Source organism: Myotis yumanensis, unplaced genomic scaffold (assembly GCF_028538775.1).
Source record: "Myotis yumanensis isolate MYYU_CA2020_CCGP unplaced genomic scaffold, mMyoYum1.0.hap1 SCAF_18, whole genome shotgun sequence".
Classification (NCBI taxonomy): domain Eukaryota; kingdom Metazoa; phylum Chordata; class Mammalia; order Chiroptera; family Vespertilionidae; genus Myotis; species Myotis yumanensis.
In genome coordinates this window covers 23,036,880-23,056,973 of record NW_027223769.1, presented here as the reverse complement: position 1 = coordinate 23,056,973, position 20,094 = coordinate 23,036,880, and the positions used below count along the sequence as shown (strand labels likewise).

The following is a 20,094-nucleotide window of genomic DNA, read 5'->3' as shown; positions in this document are numbered from 1 at the left end:
TTTTTCTGCAAAAAATATACACACAACTATTTCTAGAATAATCTGTTTCTGTGCTGATAGCAAAAATTCACCTTGGTTGAATTTGCTTTCTTTCTTTTTTTTTTAAATATGTTTTTATTGATTTCAGAGAGGAAGGGAGAGGGAGAGTGAGAAACATCAGTGATGAGAGAAAATCATTGATTGGCTGCCTCCTTCACACCCCCTACTGGGGATGGAGCCCACAACCCGGGCATGTGCCCTTGACTAGAATCAAACCCCAGACCCTTCAGTCTGCAGGCCAACGCTCTATCCACTGAGCCAAACCAGCTAGGGCTGCCTTCTTTCTTTTTCTCTGCTAAAGATTTGATGAATTCTCAAGTGTTACGAGAAAAATAAGTAACCATTCTAGGGGAAATATTATATGTTATATAAATAGTGGGTGGGGCAAAAGGAGGTTTACAGTTTTTGTATGGAAAATCTATAATAGGAGAAACCAAGATGGGGGCATAGGTAAACACCTGAAATTGCTGCCTGGCACAACCACTTCAAAAATACAACTAAAAGACAAAACAGACATCATCCAGAACCACAGGAAGGCTGGCTGAGTGGAAATTCTACAACTAGAAGGAAAGAGAAAAGCACATTGAGACTCAGAGGAGGTGCTGAAGTAAAGTGCAGAGGTATGGAGGCTTGAGCGCATGCGGAAAGGGGCTGGCAACGGAGGATGCCGGTGTCTTTTGCAATCGGGAGGGAGGCGAGTCTCTGGGGACCCAGACTCATACGGGGAGAAACTGGACTGTGTGGCAGCGGGCAGAACTCGAGGGCAGCTTTCTCTCAGAGGTGTTTGCAGCGATTACCAGGACACTGAGACACGGGACCTCTTAGGGCAGGACTGAGGATCAGCCATAGCTGCTTGCTCCACCCTGCTGATTCCCTGAGACCACGCCTCACTCAAGCTGTGCGCAGAGGCTTTTGCATATGAATGGGCTGGCCCTTTGAGATCTAAAATTACCTAACAAACTGCAGCTGGGTCTGAAAGACCCAGAACATCCAAAAGAAGGCCCAAAGCCCCACAGCAGCTTGCATTGCTTCACAGCTGGGCCTCATCTGGGCACCTCCAAACCTCAAACAAGGAAGAGGAACCTGCAAATCTTTCCATAGCTCCTGCCCCCAACCAGGGCATGTGGCCTGACCAAGAACCAAACCAGCCGTCTCTTGGTTCATGGGTCAATGCTCAACCACTGTGCCACACCAGCCAGGCTCCCACCTACTTTATTCCTCCATTATCCTAGTTTCTTCTGCAGCCATGCAGAATATTCAATATTAAAAAGTATTTTTTTCTTATTCTTCCTCCTTGATTACACAAAAGACAGTATACTATATTGAGTGGTAAAAGAGATCTTGAAGATCTTTCCATACCTGACACAAAGAGCTTCTTTTCCACAGCAATATAATAGTTTATTGTATGGATGCACTATAATTTATTTAACTATAGAATAGTTCATTGTATAGATGCACAATAATTTATTTACTCCCTTACTGAAGGATGTTGGGTTGCTTCCAATTATTTGCTATTATCAAAAAAATGCTTCAATAAAACACCTCCGATATATTCATCATACTGTTATGTACACATTTTCAGAAGTAGGACTATTGGGTCAAAGGATATATGCATATATTTGCAATTTTCATAAATAATTCTCAATCTCCTTTTCTAACAATTTCTCCCCAGTAATTTCAATTTGATATGACATAAGTTAAAATTCAAGAGATGGTGACTTCTACTTCCACTTATGAAGGATTATTACAGAAATTGTCTTCATAGTAATTAACTAGACAAAATTTAAGAAATAATTTTCAGTCATTGGACAACAGGCAGCCTAGGACTATGAATTCTGAAAGAAGGGAAATAAACAAGGTGAACCTGATGATTACCCCAGTCAGGAGACAGGTTTCTAGGCTATAGCACAGGGAGGGAGAACCCAAACAGAAAATGGTATTCTTGCAGAGTAGAAGAGAGAAATCAAAGTTCAGGGGATCTATGCTAAAATTTGCAAGACAGAGACCTGGAAAAGAGAGCTGCACAAAAATCTCAGAGATTCCTTTGAGTCAAATCCTATCCTATGTATGTGTAGTGGAAAATGAAACACAAATGCCAACAGGCCAAATAATTCCTGAAGCTCACACAAGGCAAGGAACAGTTCACTTAAGGATCAAACTGATCTGTGTACCAGACAAAATACAACACTCTAAAGGAATTCAAAATTTTCAGTACTCAAAAGATGTACTCAAATGGTGAATGTGAGCACCAGAAGAAAAATTAATGAGTAGGAAAAAAACAAGAAATGACCAATGAAAGAATTAGCAGATGAAGACCTTAAAAAAGCTATTACAAATACATTCAAGGATGTAAAGGAAAACATGAACATAATGAAGAGAGAAATGGAACGTATTATTCAAATCAAACTTCTACAGATGAAAAAAACAGAGTATCTCAAAAAACACTGAATGGCATTAATAGCAGACTGAAAACTATAGAAGAAAAGATCAGTGAACATAAAGATACAGCAGTGGTAATTACCCAAAATGAAATGTCGATGGGGTGGGGGTGGGGCAACTACTTTTGGGAGGAGAGGAGGGTGAAGAACAGAGCCTCATGATTTGTGAGTCCATAGCAAGTAACTTAATCTATATAAGGTTAGAGCCCAGGAGAGAAGAAACAAATATATATATATATATATTTGAAGAAATGATGGACACACAGTATGTGTTCAAATATGTTGACAGATTTATATAAAAATGCAAAAGGGGCCCTGGCTGATGCAGCTCAGTGGTTAGAGCGTTGGCCCTAGTACAGAAGGGTCTCAGGTTTGATTCCAAGAACAGGTACCTAGGATGCAAGTTCTATCCCAGGCCCCAGGGTGCATGTGGGAGGCAACCAATCAATGTGTCTCTCTCACATCAATGTCTTTACTTCCCTCCCTCTCTCCCTCCCTCCTTCCTACTCCAAAAAGCAATGGAAAAAAATATCCTAGGCCCTATCTGGTTTGGCTCAGTAGTTATGAGCACCGGCCTGCAGACTGAAGGGTCTCGGGTTCAATTCCAGTCAAAGGTACCTTCCTCAGTTGCAGGCTCAATCCTGAGCCCAGTTGAGGGTGCATGCTGGAGGCAATCAATGTGTTTTTCTCTCTCTCCTCTGTCTCTCCCCCTCGCTTCCATTCTCTTAAAAAAATCAATGGAAAAAATATCCTTGGGTGAAGAGTAACAATAAAATATTCTGCACCCAGCTGGCATGGCTCAGTGGTTGAGCATCAACCTATGAACCAGGGAGGTCACAGTTGGATTCCTGGTCAGGATATACATCTGGGTTAAGGGCTCGATACCCAGGGTGGGGCATGCAAGGGGCAGTCATTCGATGATTCTCTCTCATCATTGATGTTTCTTTTTCTCTCTCTCTCTTTCTCCTTTCCTCTCTGAAATTAACAAAAACAAAACAGCTAAAGATATAAAAATATGAAAAACAGTAAGAAAATATGTGTGTGTATATATATACACATATCTTACCTAATAGAAAAACATGCAAATTGACCGTACCTTCGCTACATCAAGCCACGCCCACCAGCCAATCAGAGTGATTATATGCAAATTAAACCAACCAAGATGGTGGCCAGCAGCCACGGAGCTGGAGCAAGCAGGAGGCTTGGTTGCCCCGGCGAGAGAAGAAGCCAAGCTTCCAGGCCGGCTGCTGCCTCCTCTTAAGGCAACAAAGTTTCAATTATAGAAGATAAATAAACCCCAGATACCTGCTTCCAGTTGCCATGGCCACGGAGCTGGAGCAAATAAAAAACAACAAAAAAAAAAGAAAGGCTGGGAGCTTCAGTCGCCGGGGGGCTTGCTCAGTCTGAAAACAGTCATCAGCCCCTCACCCAGGCTGGCCAGGCACCAGAGTGGGGACCCCCACCCTAAAGGGGGTGTGGGCAGCCTGAAAACAGCTCTCAATCCCTCACCCAGGCTGGCCAGGCACCCTAGTGGGGACCCCCACCCTGAAGGGGGTTTGGCAGCTGAAAACAGCCCTCAGTCCCTCACCCAGGCTGGCCAGGCACTCCAGCGGGACCCCCATCCTGATCCAGGACACTCTTCAGGGCAAACCAGTCAGCCTCCACCTGTGCACCAGGCCTCTATTCTATATAATAAAGGGGTAATATGCAAATTGACCCTAACAGCAGAACGACTGGGAATGACTGGTCACTATGACACACACTGACCACCAGGGGGCAGATGCTCAATGCAGGAGCTGTCCCCTGGTGGTCAGTGTGCTCCCACAGGAGGAGCTCTGCTCAGCCACAAGCCAGGCTGATGGCTGCCAGCACAGCAGTGGTGGCAGGAGCCTCTCCTGCCTCCTCAGCAGTGCTAAGGATGTCCGACTGCAGCTTAGGTCTGCTCCCTGCTGGCAAGTGGACATCCCCCGAGGGCTGCTGGGCTGCCAGAGGGATGTCTGACTGCCAGGTTGGGCCTGATCCCCCAGGGATTGGACCTAAGCCAGCAGGTGGACATCCTCTGAGGGGTCCCAGACTGCAAGAGGGCATAGGCTGGGCTGAGGGACCCCCGCCAAGTGCACAAATTTTTGTGCACCAGGCCTCTAGTATATAATAAAAAACAGAAACTGCATTATACATAAAATGTAAAAGTTTTAAGAAAAGCAATTTTGTACATGGAATAACTGAGGCTTTGAATTTAAAAAGACTTGGGTTGGAGTCTAAGCTGTTTCTTAATACTTATGCAAATCACAACCCATCTGATTCCTTTTTTAAAATCTGTGAAATAAGGCTGATATTTGTCCAGCTACTATATACCAATATCAAGAGCTGCAAATGAGATACAAAGAGTTCCACTGGTGAGTTTCCCTCTGATATTTACACCTGGTCCTACATTTCCCCTATTGTAAAGGAGTTAAGTAAAAAGTATAAAAGTAACTGCTTCTCTTCTTTTGGTCCTGGGGACAAATAAGCCACATGAGAAACTGGAAAAAAAATTTCAGGAAGACCCCCAAGGTGAGAACCCCACACTAAAATGACTAATTTCTCCTATCTGCTAGTTCATAACTGTAGATTTCAAGATGATACAAAAGGCAGCAAAAAAATTGCTGGAGCCAAACCAGTTTAGCTCAGTGGATAGAGCGTCGGCCTGTGGACTGAAAGGTCCCAGGTTCGATTCCGATCAAGGGCATGTACCTTGGTTGCAGGCACATCCCCAGTAGGGGGTGTGCAGGAGGCAGCTGGTCGATGTTTCTCTCTCATCGATGTTTCTGGCTCTCTATCTCTCTCCCTTCCTCTCTGTAAAAAATCAATAAAATATATTTTTTTAAAAAATTGCTGGAAAGGAGATACTATTTACTCAAAATCTGAACAATCAGGTTGAACCATATGAAACTGCTGCTTGTATAGGTCAAACATAATCAAATATTGGTAATTTCTTATGGTTCAATCTAATAAAAGCAAGAAAGCCTGAAAACAATGCTTAAAGGATAGTGGGGAGAAGGGCAGTGGGCTGTACAAAGGGAAAGCTATTGAACAATATTTTGGTGCAGAAAATTCTCAAATTTAAAATCTTTACCAACAACTACTATTTACATATAAACCCTGTAAACTCAAATGCTGCAACTCGGTACTTTCTGGAAGCCCACACCAGTACTTCCTTCCTGTGTCTGTGGGGGTGGGAAAGCAGGATGTTGTGTAAAGAGCTAGTGGGAAGTACTGCAGAGTTGGAGATGTAGGATGAGACCCTAAAGCTTAAAAATGCGAATTTTTTTCCATAAGAGGAAGAGAACCACACCAATCTATTCTGACATCTGCTTTCACTGCCCTTATTTCTCCTATTTCAGGTACACTATAAAGATAAAAATCAATACACAATAGGCCCAGCCAGCGTGGCTCAGTGGTTGAGCACTGACCTATGAATCAGAAGGTCTGTTTGATTCCCAGGGTTGTGGGCTCAATTCCCAGTGGGGGGTGTGCAGGAGGCAGCCAATTGGTGATTCTCTCTCATCACTGATGTTTCTATCTCTCTCTCCCTCTCCCTTCCTCTCTGAAATCAATAAAAATGTATTATATATATATTATATGCACACACACACACACGTAAAAATCCTTGAAACTTCTCATAATGAAAAAAACAACCAGACAATATAAGCATAACCAATGGACATAAAACAAACACTGGGGGTAGGGGAGGCCAGGGGATTGTCAAGGGCGGGGAAAAAAAAGGAGACATATGTAATACTCTTTGTAATACTTTAAGCAATAAATAATTTTTTAAAAAAAACAGACAAAAGTTCTTACCTACATACATAATAGCCAGGTCCTAATAAATCTATCAAATTTAAGATTTAATATGATTATAGAATTTTAACTGTTTCAAAACTGTTAAAAACTAGCCCTGGCTGGTTTGGCTCACTGGATAGAGCATTGGCCTGGGGACTGAAGGGTCCCAGGTTCGATTCCAGTCAAGGGCATGTACCTTGGTTGCGGGCACATCCCCAGTAGGGGCTGTGCAGGAGGCAGCTGATCAATGCTTCTCTCTCACTGATGTTTCTAACTCTCTATCCTTCTCCCTTCCTCTCTGTAAAAAATCAATAAAATATATTTTTTTTTAAAAACTAACTTTGCTACATAATTAACTCAGAAACAAGGCTTACATACTGAAAATATTTTGTGCTGTCCTTAATACATAAACTTATTTATACTCTGATACAGACTGCTTCATAAGACAGAACATGTCCCAATCTTAGCAATATAAGAATAAAAATCTTTTACACATTACTTTTCCTCTGAAAAACTGCCAACTTTTGGGGAAACTTCAGTGATTTTTTTGGATGAAAAGGGCCACATATTAAACCTGACAAGTTCAAGGCAGGCCTGCATGGCAGGCCCTATAAACTCAGAGACCAAAAGTAACCACATAGGATTGTCTGAACATAAAAATTCCTAAGTAAGCCAAAACCGGTTTGGCTCACTGGATAGAGCGTCGGCCTGCGGACTGAAAGGTCCCAGGTTCGATTCCGGTCAAGGGCATGTACCTGGGTTGCGGGCACATCCCCAGTGGGAGATGTGCAGGAGGCAGCTGATCGATGTTTCTCTCTCATCGATGTTTCTGGCTCTCTATCTCTCTCCCTTCCTCTCTGTAAAAAATCAATAAAATATATTTTTAAAAAAAAATTCCTAAGTAAAAGTGGGTCATGGCAGGTAGGCACATCCTAGGTCTGTAGCTTCCTTGATAAAAGTCAATCTTTAACTTAAGAGTCTGTGTATTGTCTTTTGGCATCTAAGTAAACATACCTTGGAATGTCAGAGTAATCCCCCTTTTCTGGATCCCACTGGGTGCACCTCCCACCAGAGCATGAAATCTCAGAACCCTCATTGTTATCTTGTTTCCCATGTGCTGCAAATGTTAACTATTCTATACCCACCAATGTAAAAGAAGTATGTGTCTCTCCCTTATACTCCTTATACAATCTCCCTAATCTACCACCAATGAATTTCATGTAAAACAGGACACATTCTTAAAGAATTCTATTCTTTGGAGCATTTTCTTAAATGACTGAGATTTTGCTTCTCAGCAACTGTCCATTTGGCTCAAATAAACCTAAAAAATCTCTACAGGTTTGGACATTTCTTACGTCAACAATTCTTAGCTTTATGTGGTTTTACAAAGGGCAAAAAAGATACAATCAATGCCTGCTCTTTCTCAGCTGATAAAATAGCTATGTTCTTAGTCAGTGCATTCAATGGAGGGAGGATCTGCTTTATGTAGTGCAGTCCCAGAATGTAAAAACTATTTTTTCCCTCTTATACGAGAAAATGGAGTTTCCCTTTGTCTGACAAGCAGTGTAGCCTAAATTTAGGTATTATGTAGGCCAAAAGAACTAAAAAACATTTGGTAGAACTGAATTATTTTACCCAGAGAATTCACCCCATTATACTCCATAATCTGAAAGTATACACATCTTAAATACCTGGTAAAACTATATGAATGTTTTTGATCTTACTCTTTGAGTAAGTTCAACTAAAGTTTTCTTTTTTTTTTTTTTTAATATGTTTTATTGATTTTTTACAGAGATGAAAGGAGAGGTATAGAGAGTTAGAAACATCGATCAGCTGCCTCCTGCACACCCCCTACTGGGGATGTGCCTGCAACCAAGGTACATGCCCTTGACCAAAATCGAACCTGGGACCCTTCAGTACTCAGGCCAACGCTCTATCCACTGAGCCAAACCAGCTAGGGCCAACTAAAGTTTTCTTGAAGGAGCCTTGGAAAGATTGTATAGTAGGTATGCAGCATTTCCGTTCACATTTCTCTTAAGACAGTGAACATAAAGCTGGCTAGTGTGGCTCTGTTGCTTAAAGCGTCTGCACACCCAAAGGTTGTGGGTTCGTTCAATTCCCATCAAGGCACATACCTAGGTTGAGGGTTCTGGTCAGTTAGGGCAGTAGTCGGCAAAACGCAGCTCGCAAGCCACATGCAGCTCTTTGGCCCTTTGAGTGTGGCTCTTCCACAAAATACCACGTGCGGGCACACACGTACAGTGCGATTGAAACTTCGTGGCCCATGCACAGAAGTCGGTTTTCGGCCTGAGCGAGTCTATTTTGAAGAAGTGGCGTCAGAAAAAGTGGAGGGTGTCGGTCAGTCGGGCGACGGGAGACACGGCGCGGGCCGCCCACGGGATACGAAGCGCAGGGGAGGTACATTGTTTTGAGGTACGTTCGCTGAGGTCGACCCCTTCCAACTCTCCCATCCACACTCATCTATCTGAAACAAGTATACAAGACTAGTGTGGACCCCAAGGGGTCCACCTCAGCGAACATACCTCAATCAGATTGAGGACGTTTTTAGCAAAGCCAGCTTAGGAGTACCCTAATTAAGTTAATAACAATGTACCTACCTATATAGTTTGTTTTAAAAATTTGGCTCTCAAAAGAAATTTCAATCGTTGTACTGTTGATATTTGGCTCTGTTGACTAATAGAGTTTGCCGACCACTAAGGTAGGGCATGTACGAGAGGCAACCAATTGATGTTTCCCTCTCACATCCATGTTTCTCTCTCTTTCCCTTCCTCTAAAACCGATAAACATATCCTTGGGTGAGGATTTAAAAAAAAAAGACAATGAACATATAAAGCCTTATCTTGAATGATTCCATCTGCAACAACAAAGGGAAAGGAAAGACCATTTATGGGCAAATACAGTGTCCAGAAAAATGTATACACATGTTAACAGCTGATTCTATTACATTTTGAAAATGAAATGTACTTTATTAACACTGCCTTTATAATTACTCGAAGTGTGTATACATCTCCATATTTTTGGGACACCCTGTATTTTAAAGTGTTTTCATCCACACCCTGTATTTTAAAATGTTTTCATCTACTCCATAACCCTGCTGGGAGATTTCATACCTCAATCCTATACAATAAAGCAGTAATATGCAAATTGACCCTCACTCCGTCACACCAACACAAGATGCCTGTGCCCAAAGTGGAGGCAGGGTTCCCGTAACACAAGATGACTGCGCCCACAGTGGAGGCGGGGTTCCCATAATGAGCCATAACGAGCGTTCAGCAGGGACCTGAGGCTGTGTGGCGCCGGGCCGGGGGACCTGAGGCTGCGCTCCCCCACCCAGCGGGGCTTGACAGGGGAACTGAGGCTGCGCCCCCTGCCTGGCGCTGGGCCGGGGGACCTGAGGCTGTGCCCTCCCACCTGGCGGGGCTTGACGTGGGTGGGGCCGACTGGGTCTGGATCTCGCCCAATGGGGGTGGGGCCAGCCGGGTCTGGGCCTCGTGCGATTTCGAGGTGCACACAGGTGGCGGGGACTTGACTTTGGGTCCCGTGGTGCGTCCCAGACTCTGACAGGAGAAAGATTTTCATATACATTTTACTAATTTTCTTTCATCTCTGACACTTCTATTATAGAGAAAGGGCAAATAGCAATATTAAAATATTTCCTCTAATTCCCTTTTAATGTGCATGAATTTCGTGCACTGGGTCACTAGTTTTATAAATAAGAAAATTCAAGAGATTAACTTGTGCAAGGTCACAGTAAGTATTAAGTGAGGTAGGATTTTATCTACACACAGTTTTATCTACACATAGATTTTGATCTATTTTCATTATAGTTCTAAAGCCCACTCTATTTTTCCACTCACCACTATGGCTCCACATGACTATAGGACCTTACCTCTTCTGATTTTTATTTCATAGTAATAGGTGTGCTCAGTAGATGGCACTAATTAACAGGTGGCAGGTTTTGTTCATGATTAAAACTCTCTATTACATCCCCTCCTAGCTCCCTGTAGGTTTTATCCACTTCATGTTGTTTAATCATATTACAGAGCTAATTTGGTCAGTGCGGGAACTTTGGAAGTTCTGGTAAGAGACTTACAGGCTAATTTAAACTTAATTTACAAATGAAACCTTCCTAGATACCAGACATTTCTTTAAATATGATTTTCTTTGGTTCTTTTCTTTTTTGTAACTTTGCATTTGATTTATAACTTATATTCACATTCACTTCACTGTTTATCTTACTTATTATTTTAAAGATATGTCACATTTATTATTTTTTCAAAGGAACCTCAAACCATTTTAAGAGTATGGTCCTGTTTTACAGGTGTACAAATACAGGAATTTAAGTCAGCACCTATTTTCACCATGACTCTCCCTATAAAGAGTTATACATGTTATTCAAGCCTTCAATAGGAGAATTTATAGGTTCTGCAAATACCATCTATTCAATCTAACATAATTTTCTAATTTCAGCAGTTATTAAAGGTGAATTAAAACAAATGCTTTGTTCTTTTAATCCATTGTTTTTAGATTCCAGTCCACACTGCTTGTTCCTCCACAAACTATTTTAATGCAGATACAAGGGTTAGTACTGGCACAGTTCTGAAGGCCATCCTTGAGATTCTTTCTTAAGTTTCAAATTTATCTAATTCAACCAAATAAAGATGAGTCACTTATGACTTCCAGTTTCATAAGAATATTGCTCCTCTCAAGTTGAAAGAGCGAGCTACAGAATCCATTACACCTCATAAATTAGGCATGCTGAAGATGAAATCCATGCATTAACCAGATTGGGAGGCATCTTAAGGTAACTAAATTAAGAAATTCATAGGAACCACCAACTTAAGAAGAATAAAAAGTACTAAAGAGCTTTTATTTCTAATTCTCCCAACCATTTCCTCTACCGTATGCCCATAGCATTTAATTTGTTCTTCTCTTAAAGTACTTACTATTTTATAACTTGCATTATGGTTTTTAGTTAAAATATCTTTTTCTTGTAGGCCAGTGCTGTCCAACAGAAATATAATGTGAGCCACATATATTATTTTACGTTTTCTAGTAGTCACATTAACAAATAAAACCTAATATATCCAAAATATTGGCATTTAAACATGTAATCAATATAAATATTAATGAAATACTCTGCATTTGCATGGAGGAATGCTAAGTCTTCCCAATCAAGTGCATATTTTACACTTACAGCAGATCTCAATTCAGATAACCTATTTTTAACTGTTTAATAGCTACATTTAGCTGGTGACTACCACACTGGACGACTACAGGAATAGGGGAGGGGGAATGTCCAGCTATTTTACAGCTGGACAGACTTACTTTTGAATCTTAATTCCACTACTTACTTGCCCTAGGAAAATTCCTCATGAAAATAAATATTTCAAAAAAAATAATAATACAATTAAATCTCATAAGATTAAATACAATATAATGCCTAGAAAACATCTGATCTCTTATGAAAAGGCACACAGAAAGCTATTATCATATATTTGTATCCTCTAACACTAAACGCAGTGTTTTGTAAATAGTAGTTATTTAATAAATGTTTGCTGAAGAAAAATTAATTTGCATGACATCCTATAAGTCATTTTAACTTATTCTTTTAAAAATACTATATAATATCTCAAAAAGACAGAAGATCTTTTTCAATTGTTGCTGACTAAATTTGTTTTGAACATATTAGGAGAAATGGTACAAAAGAATAATGTACCATTTCTCTTTTGGACTGTTCAAGTATTTTCTTTTCTTCCAAAAAACAATGAATTACTAAGCAACTATATGCTGTAAAGCACTTTTTATCAAGCGGCTGGTTAAAAAGTATTTGCCATAAATGACAGCACTATTTTATAGGTAACTCTCAATTATCTGCAGGAATATTTTTATCTCAGGTTGGGATAAAAACACATCCTATCTCTGGGTTTTACATAGAGAACCAGCCAGTGGTGCATGTAAGACCCTTTATAATATGGATTCTGAAAAAATTCTCAAACTCTACTTTAGTCAGTATTGCCCCCTTAACTTCATCATATTTAATCATAAACATCTTCCTTTTACACTTGTGCTTATGATTCCATTGCAATGTTTCGTATTTCTACAGGTCACAGAATCACAAAGTACCAGAGCTGGAAACATCTTAAGAGATAATCCAGCCCTGGCCACTGTGGCTCAGTTGGTTGAGCATCTCCCCATGCACCAGTTTGATTCCCAGTCAGGGCACACGCCCAGGTTGCAGGTTTGATCCCCAGTCTGGGTGCATGCAGGAGGCAAACCGATGTTTCTCCCTCCTTTCCTCTTCCCTCCCTCTCTCTCCCTCTCCCTTCCACGCTCTCTAAAAATCTATACTACTAATAAAAGAATATGCAAATTGTCCAGGACGCTGTCACAGTAATGACCAAACAGCAGGCTGTGTGAAGCGACCAGGCCGGCAGGAGGATTAGTGAGGGATGACCAGCAGGCTGCGTGTGGCAACCAGGCCGGGGGGGGGGGGGGCGGGGGGGGCGGGAAGGGGAGGGCAGGGGGCGGTTGGGGGTGAACCAGGCCAGCGGGGGGGTGGGGGGGGGAGTGGAGGGTGACCAGGCCAGCAGGGGGCGGGGGCAGTTGGGGGTGACCAGGCCAGCAGGGAGGGAGCAGTTAGGGGCAACCAGGCCGGCAGAGGGGGGGGCAGTTAGGGGCAATCAGGCAGGTGAGCAGTTAGGAGCCAGTGGTCCCAGATTGTGAGAGGGATGTCCAACTGCCGGTTTAGGCCTAAACCGGCAGTCGGACATCCACCAAGGGGTCCCGGATTGGAGAGGGTGCAGGCTGGGCTGAGGGGACACGCCGCCCCCCCCCCCCCCGCATAAATTTCGTGCACCAGGCCTCTAGTAATAATAACAATTTTTTTTGAAGAGATAATCAATCCAGCCTTAGTATTTTCCAAAGCATGTACTATAGGTGGTAAACAAGATGATTTCAGATGGTATGCGTTAGAACTGTGCACTTCAATAGCCATATATTTTGTTTAATATACATTAGAAAAACAATACATCAAGCTCAAGAATTCATGGATTATCTTCACTTACAACAGGACTAAAGTAGACAGTCCCTATGTAAGAATGAAAAAGTGATATGATTTTTAAGCTGAGTGGTAGAGCTGAGTTTCACCCATGTGTAACTCTTAACTTTGTGCTATTTTCATTGCTCTAAAGCAGCGGTCACCAACCTTTCGGACCACGAACCACCAGTTGGCGACCGCTGCGCTAAAGAACTTACTGTTTGTATGACACCAAGTGATTAACACTCTCTTACATAACTGTTTCTTGATCACAGTCTCATTTATCAAACCAACTGTAAGCAATGGTGGTGTCTAAAGTGTTCCTCCACAATAACAGGTGCAGAACAGGAGATCAATAATGCCTTGATTATGTGGTTAGACTGTTTCCAACCACTGAGAGATAGTTAGCGTAGGAGGAAATTCCTATGGCTCAAACATAGCAATCATAACATATCCTGAAGCCAAACAATGTTTGGATTAATTGCTGTTTGCATTATTCATATCACTTATTTCCTCCCATGAATGAATAAGGAATCAGGAGATGGTACACACATAAATCCTAGAAACTACAGGCACACCTTTTTACTGCACTTCACAAATGTTGCATTTTTTACAAATTGAGAACAAGACCCTCCACCAGCAAAAAAATTACCACTCTCTTTATTGTGGTAGTCTGGAACCAAACCTGCAATATCTCCGAGGTACAAACAGAGAATATAATACAGGGGAAAACTCAGATTAAATAACAGGGATCTTAAAATTGTACTATTACCCAAATCTCTCATTTAACACAGGGAAACCGAGACTCAGAGTGATAAAATGACTTGCCACAGCCACACAATTAAGTGAATGACAGTGCCAGCTCCAGTTCTCATTTACTCTTTGTGCCGTTCCATGGATTCAATACAAAGAGTAGAAGGACCTATCTCAATTCTTACGTTATAGTAGCACAAATCCTGCTTAAGGCAAGATGGAATTTAAAAATCTTTTCATTAAGCAGAAAGTCTGCTCATCATAGACTCAGACTAGTGATTGAATTAGCTTTGTCTAATAATGCTGGCCTATCTGCCTAAGAAATCCACAATAATTCAATGCATAGGAGCTGTTGCAATCCAACTGTTTTTGGTAATGAGGAAAAGAAGATTCTAATTCCAGGTGACCCTTTTTATTTTGTGTTCATTTATGAACCCTTGGCATTCTCAACAGTCACATACTAATTTTCCCAGCTGCAACCAACCATGGTAGATTGGAAAAAGGATGGTCTTTGAAGTTACGAAGAACTTCCTGAATACAAGCACTGCCACTCAGGATGTTATGTTGGACAAATTGCTTCATCTCTCTGAGCCTTGTTTCTCAACCAAGATAATACTATCCACCTTCCAGGGCTATCAAAAGTATTAAATGAGATAACACAGATAGTGTGGTATACTATCTTAGGACATAGTTAAGTGGATGGTTAAGAACAGTGTAAGAAAAATGTTCATCTATGAGTTTGAAAGTGGGTTTATAGTTTATAATGTTGAAATGTTAACTCCTGTTCAATATATCAAATAGTTCATCTCCAATAAATATTTACACTCTGTGCATAAGCTAGACATAGTGGTCCACAAACATTATAATCTGAAATTGATATATCAAGGGAAGATACCAAGAAATTCAAAAGAAATATTTCATAATGCGCTCTCTCTCTCTCTCTCTCTTTTTTCTTTTTTGCTAATCCTCACCGGAGAATATTTTTTCCATTGCTTTTCAGAGAGAGTGGGAGGGAGGCAAAGAGGGAGAGGGAAAAAGAGAGATAGAGATAGAGAGAGAGAGAGAGAGAGAGAGAGAGGAACATTGATATAAGAGAGATACATCGAATGGTTGCCTCCTGCTCGCACCCCAACAGGGGGTAAGGGTGGGGGTGAGGAGCCAACCTGAAATCCAGTTATGCGCCCCTGGCCTGGAATCGAACCTGAGACCCTTTGGTGCACAGGCTGATGTTCTAACCACTGAGCAGCATGGGCCAGGGCACATTATGCTTTTTTAGAAAATAATATATTTTTATTTTATTTCAGAGAGGACGGGAGAGAGAGATAGAAACATTAATGATGACAGAGAATAATTGATCAGCTGCCTCCTACATGCCCCACACTGGGGATCGAGCACACAACCTGGGCATGTGCCCTGACCAGGAATTGAACCGTGACCTCCTGGATCATAGGTCGATGCTCAACCACTGAGCCACGCTGGCTGGGCATGATGCTTTTTACTACTAAAAATAACACTTAGGTTCTAGGTTTTCTTTCTTCTTTTTTTAATCCTCACCTGAGGATATTTTTCCCATTTCTAGAGAGAGTGCAATTGAAGTAGGAGCGGGGGAGGGAGAGAGAGAGAAACATCAATTGGTTGCCTCCTGCACACACCCCTTCTGGAGCTGGGGAACCTGCAACCACGGTACGTGCCCTTGACAGGGAATTGAACCCATGGCCCTTGAGTTCGTGGGCCCACACTCTACTGAGCAACACTGGCAGGGCCATTGGTTGATTCTTGCATGTTCCCTGACCGAGGATCAAACCAGCAACCTTGGTGTATTGGGAAGATGCTCTAACCATCTGGACCTCTAGTTTTATTTTATTTTTTTCTATTTTTAAGTCCTTATCAGAGACATACATTGAAGTATTAAAGAAAAATGACATAATGTCTAGGATTTGCTAAAATATGCCAGTATACCAAACCCAGTGACACACCCCCAAAAGATAGTTCAAGCTGGGTGATCAGACACGGATTATCATACTAGTCTCTCTACTTCTGTGCATGTTTGAAATTTCACAATTTAGAAAGTTTTTTTTAAACTTACAACAACAACAAAACTAAGAAAAACTATGCACAGCACTAATAAACTTCTAAGGAACCAATGTCTCCATCTAAAACTTCTAAATACAACATTTCAGCCAAAAATACATCAAGTATTTTAAAATTACTGTCAAAAGTCATGGGTTTGATTCCCCATCAAGGGCACGTACCGCAGTTGCATGTCTTATCTCTTTAAATACTTACTAGAGAGTACCCTTCTCTTGCTACTCCTCCATCTATTAAAACAGTCCACAGTGTATTTTTCCTTTTCCCTAAAATATATAGTTATTTTTTTCCATTAACTAGAACTACTAAATTACACCCACACAAACATACCCCCCCACACACACCAGGACTCTACTATCCCACCAATACTACTATTACACCTACTGTTTAACAGTGGGCCTACTAGGTACTTGACCTTTTAAAAAAACATGACTCATCTGAGAGTGTTAAAAAGAAGGAAAAATCCCCCACAGAAAACACACCTTCAAAATAATGGCCAAATTGATTAAGAAAAAAGCTGTGAACTAATCCACAGTCTGTACCTAGTTTTACTACAGCTTCTACATAGATTTTTAATTTGTTGGCATATGATGGAGTAGTCAAATTGAAAGTATCAGTTGAAATTATTTAAAGGTAACTATAATGCCTTTACATTTTGTAAGTGAACTGCTACAAAACTGCTACAGAGAACCTTAACATATTTAAATTTAAGATTTAAGCTGGTAACCTATATGAATGTGTATCCGCTGTGCTGTACATCTGGAACACAAAAAATGTTGAATGCAAGCTATAATCAAAAAATAAATTTAAAAATAGACTTAACCTAACACTATATATTCCCATGTCATTCCAAAATAAAAAATGTGGTTTACTATACAGCACTGTTTAAATACCCACATGCTTTGCCTTTTTGTAATTCTAATCGCAAGTACACAGAGAAAAATCTTCCTCAAATTTGTATCCAAAAGGATAAAGACATACATGTCTACTTTACCAACAAATAGTCCTATTCACTGAACAGCAAATACAAAGCATATTCCATAATTTCACTTCAAATCTGCCTAGCTAGTTTACTTCTTTAAGTTATCCTCTTTCAAACACATAAGTCAGATTGAACTAATTCTCAAAGTAAGTGAAATAAAATTTCCTCTGCTGTCTTTTTTTAAAAAGTGGTTTAAAAATAGCTCCACCTTCTGAAGAATATACCTTGTTGTTCATGGTATTCTTCTTTATTTTTATGTATATAAAAGTGGAGGAAAATTAATTAAATTGGAAATTTAGATTTCCTCTTACCACCAAAATACCCCCACCTTCAATTTACATGACACCTTTTCTTCCTCTGGAGCATAAAACTGAATCCATTAGTTTACTCATCCTCAATCAGTCGACAATGTTAACTGACTTAGCACTGAATTAGGTACTCTAGAAAGTTACAAAGGAAATATAGGACCCAGTAACTCCCTCAAAGAGTTTATATATCATCCCATAAAGGAAGAAAAATGTAGTTACTGAAACAATATCCTTGTTGAGAATCTTACAGGCAAATGGAGCAAGGACTACATTTCCAGGCCAGGTTCTTTAAAGTAAGTAATGCCAGGAAGATAGTACCTACTAAGTTAAACAGACTCTGAAAGTGATCAGATCCGTTTGTGGATTACACATGCTGCTACACACTTCTACATGCATGACAAAGGAAGGCTGTGCCTGTAAGTGGATGTTTCCATATGTCCCTGATGCACACAAAGAGACATGTCTTCCTCGGATGGGCCACTTTTTACCATTTTCCCCATAATGTCCTGTTTTGCCACAAATATCAGGATGCTAGTTTGAGGGAATTTCTACTATATATTGTCAATGACCAAACCAATAACCAGAAAGCTTCACAGAGTTAAGAGCCTTAGCTGTATCTATCTAGGAATGGCTGAAGAATAAAGAATAACAAGAGATGATCATCCTTCTACTTATTCATATTGTGGCTGAGAAGTACCTGAAGGCCCCACATTTCTGGTGGCTCTGGAAACTTCCTTTCTCTCTGTCTCCTGATTATGTATGTCTTTTCCTCCATGAATTATTGTGTATATAATATATAGGTCAAATATCGCCGTGGGATTGGGGAGTGGAGGTGGAAACGACTGCCAAAAGTAGCGCCTTTCTACAAACCAGTCCTCTTCCTATGACCATGAACACCTTGGGCAACTCTGACGATACAAGTTGCGAAACAAAACTGTATCAAACAGCAACTTCATTCTCCTCGTCCACTCTCGGGCCTAAGACTATATACCTAAACCTTTTTTTTTTTTAAGTATCCCTACCAGATTTGCTCTCAAACTTTGACTGAGAATTGTCATATATGTCTGCAGCATTAAACCTAGAGGAGAAATGTTCTGTCACCTAACTGAATCACATCAAATAACATCAAATCTAGGTTGCATTGAGAGGCACAGTTAAAATCTAATTCAGACGTCAGAAAGACAGGACCCCACAACCCAATCACAAATACTGCATCTGTATTACAGCATCCAATGTTGCCCCAACTTTCCAAGCTCTGGACTCTACATCCCTTGGAGTTAAGAGCTTAAACTTGCGATACAGTCCAAAAAGACCTAAAGAAGAAGAAGGGGGGAGCACCCATTCATTAGTTTCAGTACCGGGCAGATCACGGGAATTTTCGAATTACAAAAGAATGGGGTAAAGACAGCAAATCCGGCCACTGACAACAATACCCATCAGACCGAAGCCAAGTTACCTAAACAAACACTACCTTTTGGCAATAAACGGCCCATTCCTGAACAGCCTAAGAGCGCCAACCATTTTCGGGTTAAAGGAGGGTGGCTACAAATTGTCAAATCCAAACGGAAGGCAAAACCGCGAACAGGTCTCCGGCGAGGAGCCACTGCGCGGAGAGCATCACACAAAAGACCGGACCAAACACAAACACGCTCCGGGCCTCCGCCGACCGTGGCCGCGCGCCGAGCCGGGGTCGGCGTCCCACGTCCCCGCGCCGGGAGGGAGCGGGTGGGGGAGGAGCCGGCTTCTCGGAAGGCGCCCGGCGAGGGGCTGGGAGGGAAGGCGCGAGCGCAGCGCGGCGCAGAGGCGAGCGGAGCAGCGGACCAGCGTCAGCCGCTCCCCGGGCTGGCGACACCCACCGGCCCGCACCAGGCCTGGCCCTCCCGGCCCCGGACCGCCTCCTCACCTCCCTCACGTCCTGCAGGCACTCGAGCACCGCCAGGTTGTTGCTCCAGGTGTGCTTGGGACACACGCGGGTCACGTCCTCCCTGCAGAACTCTTCCTCCGCCAGCTTCCAGCCCCCGCCGGCCCCGCCGGGCCCCGCTCCGCCCCGCCGGCCCGGAGGCCCACCCGCCGGGAAAGGTGGCTGCGGCGGCTGAGGTGGTTGTTGCTGCTGTTGCTGTTGCTGCTGCTGCTGCTGCTGCTGCTGCTGCTGCTGCTGCTGTTGCTGCAGCTGGAGCAGCGGCTGCCCCGCCGGTCCGCCGCCGCCAGCCTGCCCCGCAACGGGCCCAAAGTTGGGCGCCGGGCCCTGGCCCTGGCCGTGGCCGGCCTGGCCCGGTAGTTTCTGGGCCCCGGCCGCCCCGAGCAGCAGCAGCAGCTGCAGCGCCGCCGACAAGCGGAACATCCTCCGTACACGTCCACACGCCGCCATCTTGGGTCCGCGGCGAGCTCGACGCAGCCGCCGGCGCCGCGTACTTAAATGAGGGGCGGGGCCAGGGCGGAGGGGGCGGGGCCAAGGGAGGGGGCGGCGGACCACACGAGCCCCTCCCGGACCGCGCCGACCGTGAGCGGGGAGCGGAGCCGGCGAGGAGGCCGTGCCCGGGACGGCCACGCGGGGACTGGGGCGGCCCCGCGAGCCGCGCTCCTTGCCGGGGGAGTTGCCGGTGC

The 20,094-nt window shown here is 42.7% G+C and overlaps 1 protein-coding gene across 1 annotated transcript in view; it reads right to left on the bottom strand.

The window, feature by feature from the left end:
• Nucleotides 1-19,858, bottom strand: part of GLG1 (golgi glycoprotein 1) — a 108,375-nt gene extending 88,517 nt beyond the window's left edge. Inside the window, exon 1 of the mRNA XM_070398267.1 lies at nucleotides 19,394-19,858. Within this exon, the coding sequence (XP_070254368.1) occupies nucleotides 19,394-19,858 (465 nt within the window). The remainder of the gene's footprint in view (nucleotides 1-19,393) is intronic.
• Nucleotides 19,859-20,094: the final 236 nt, after the last annotated feature.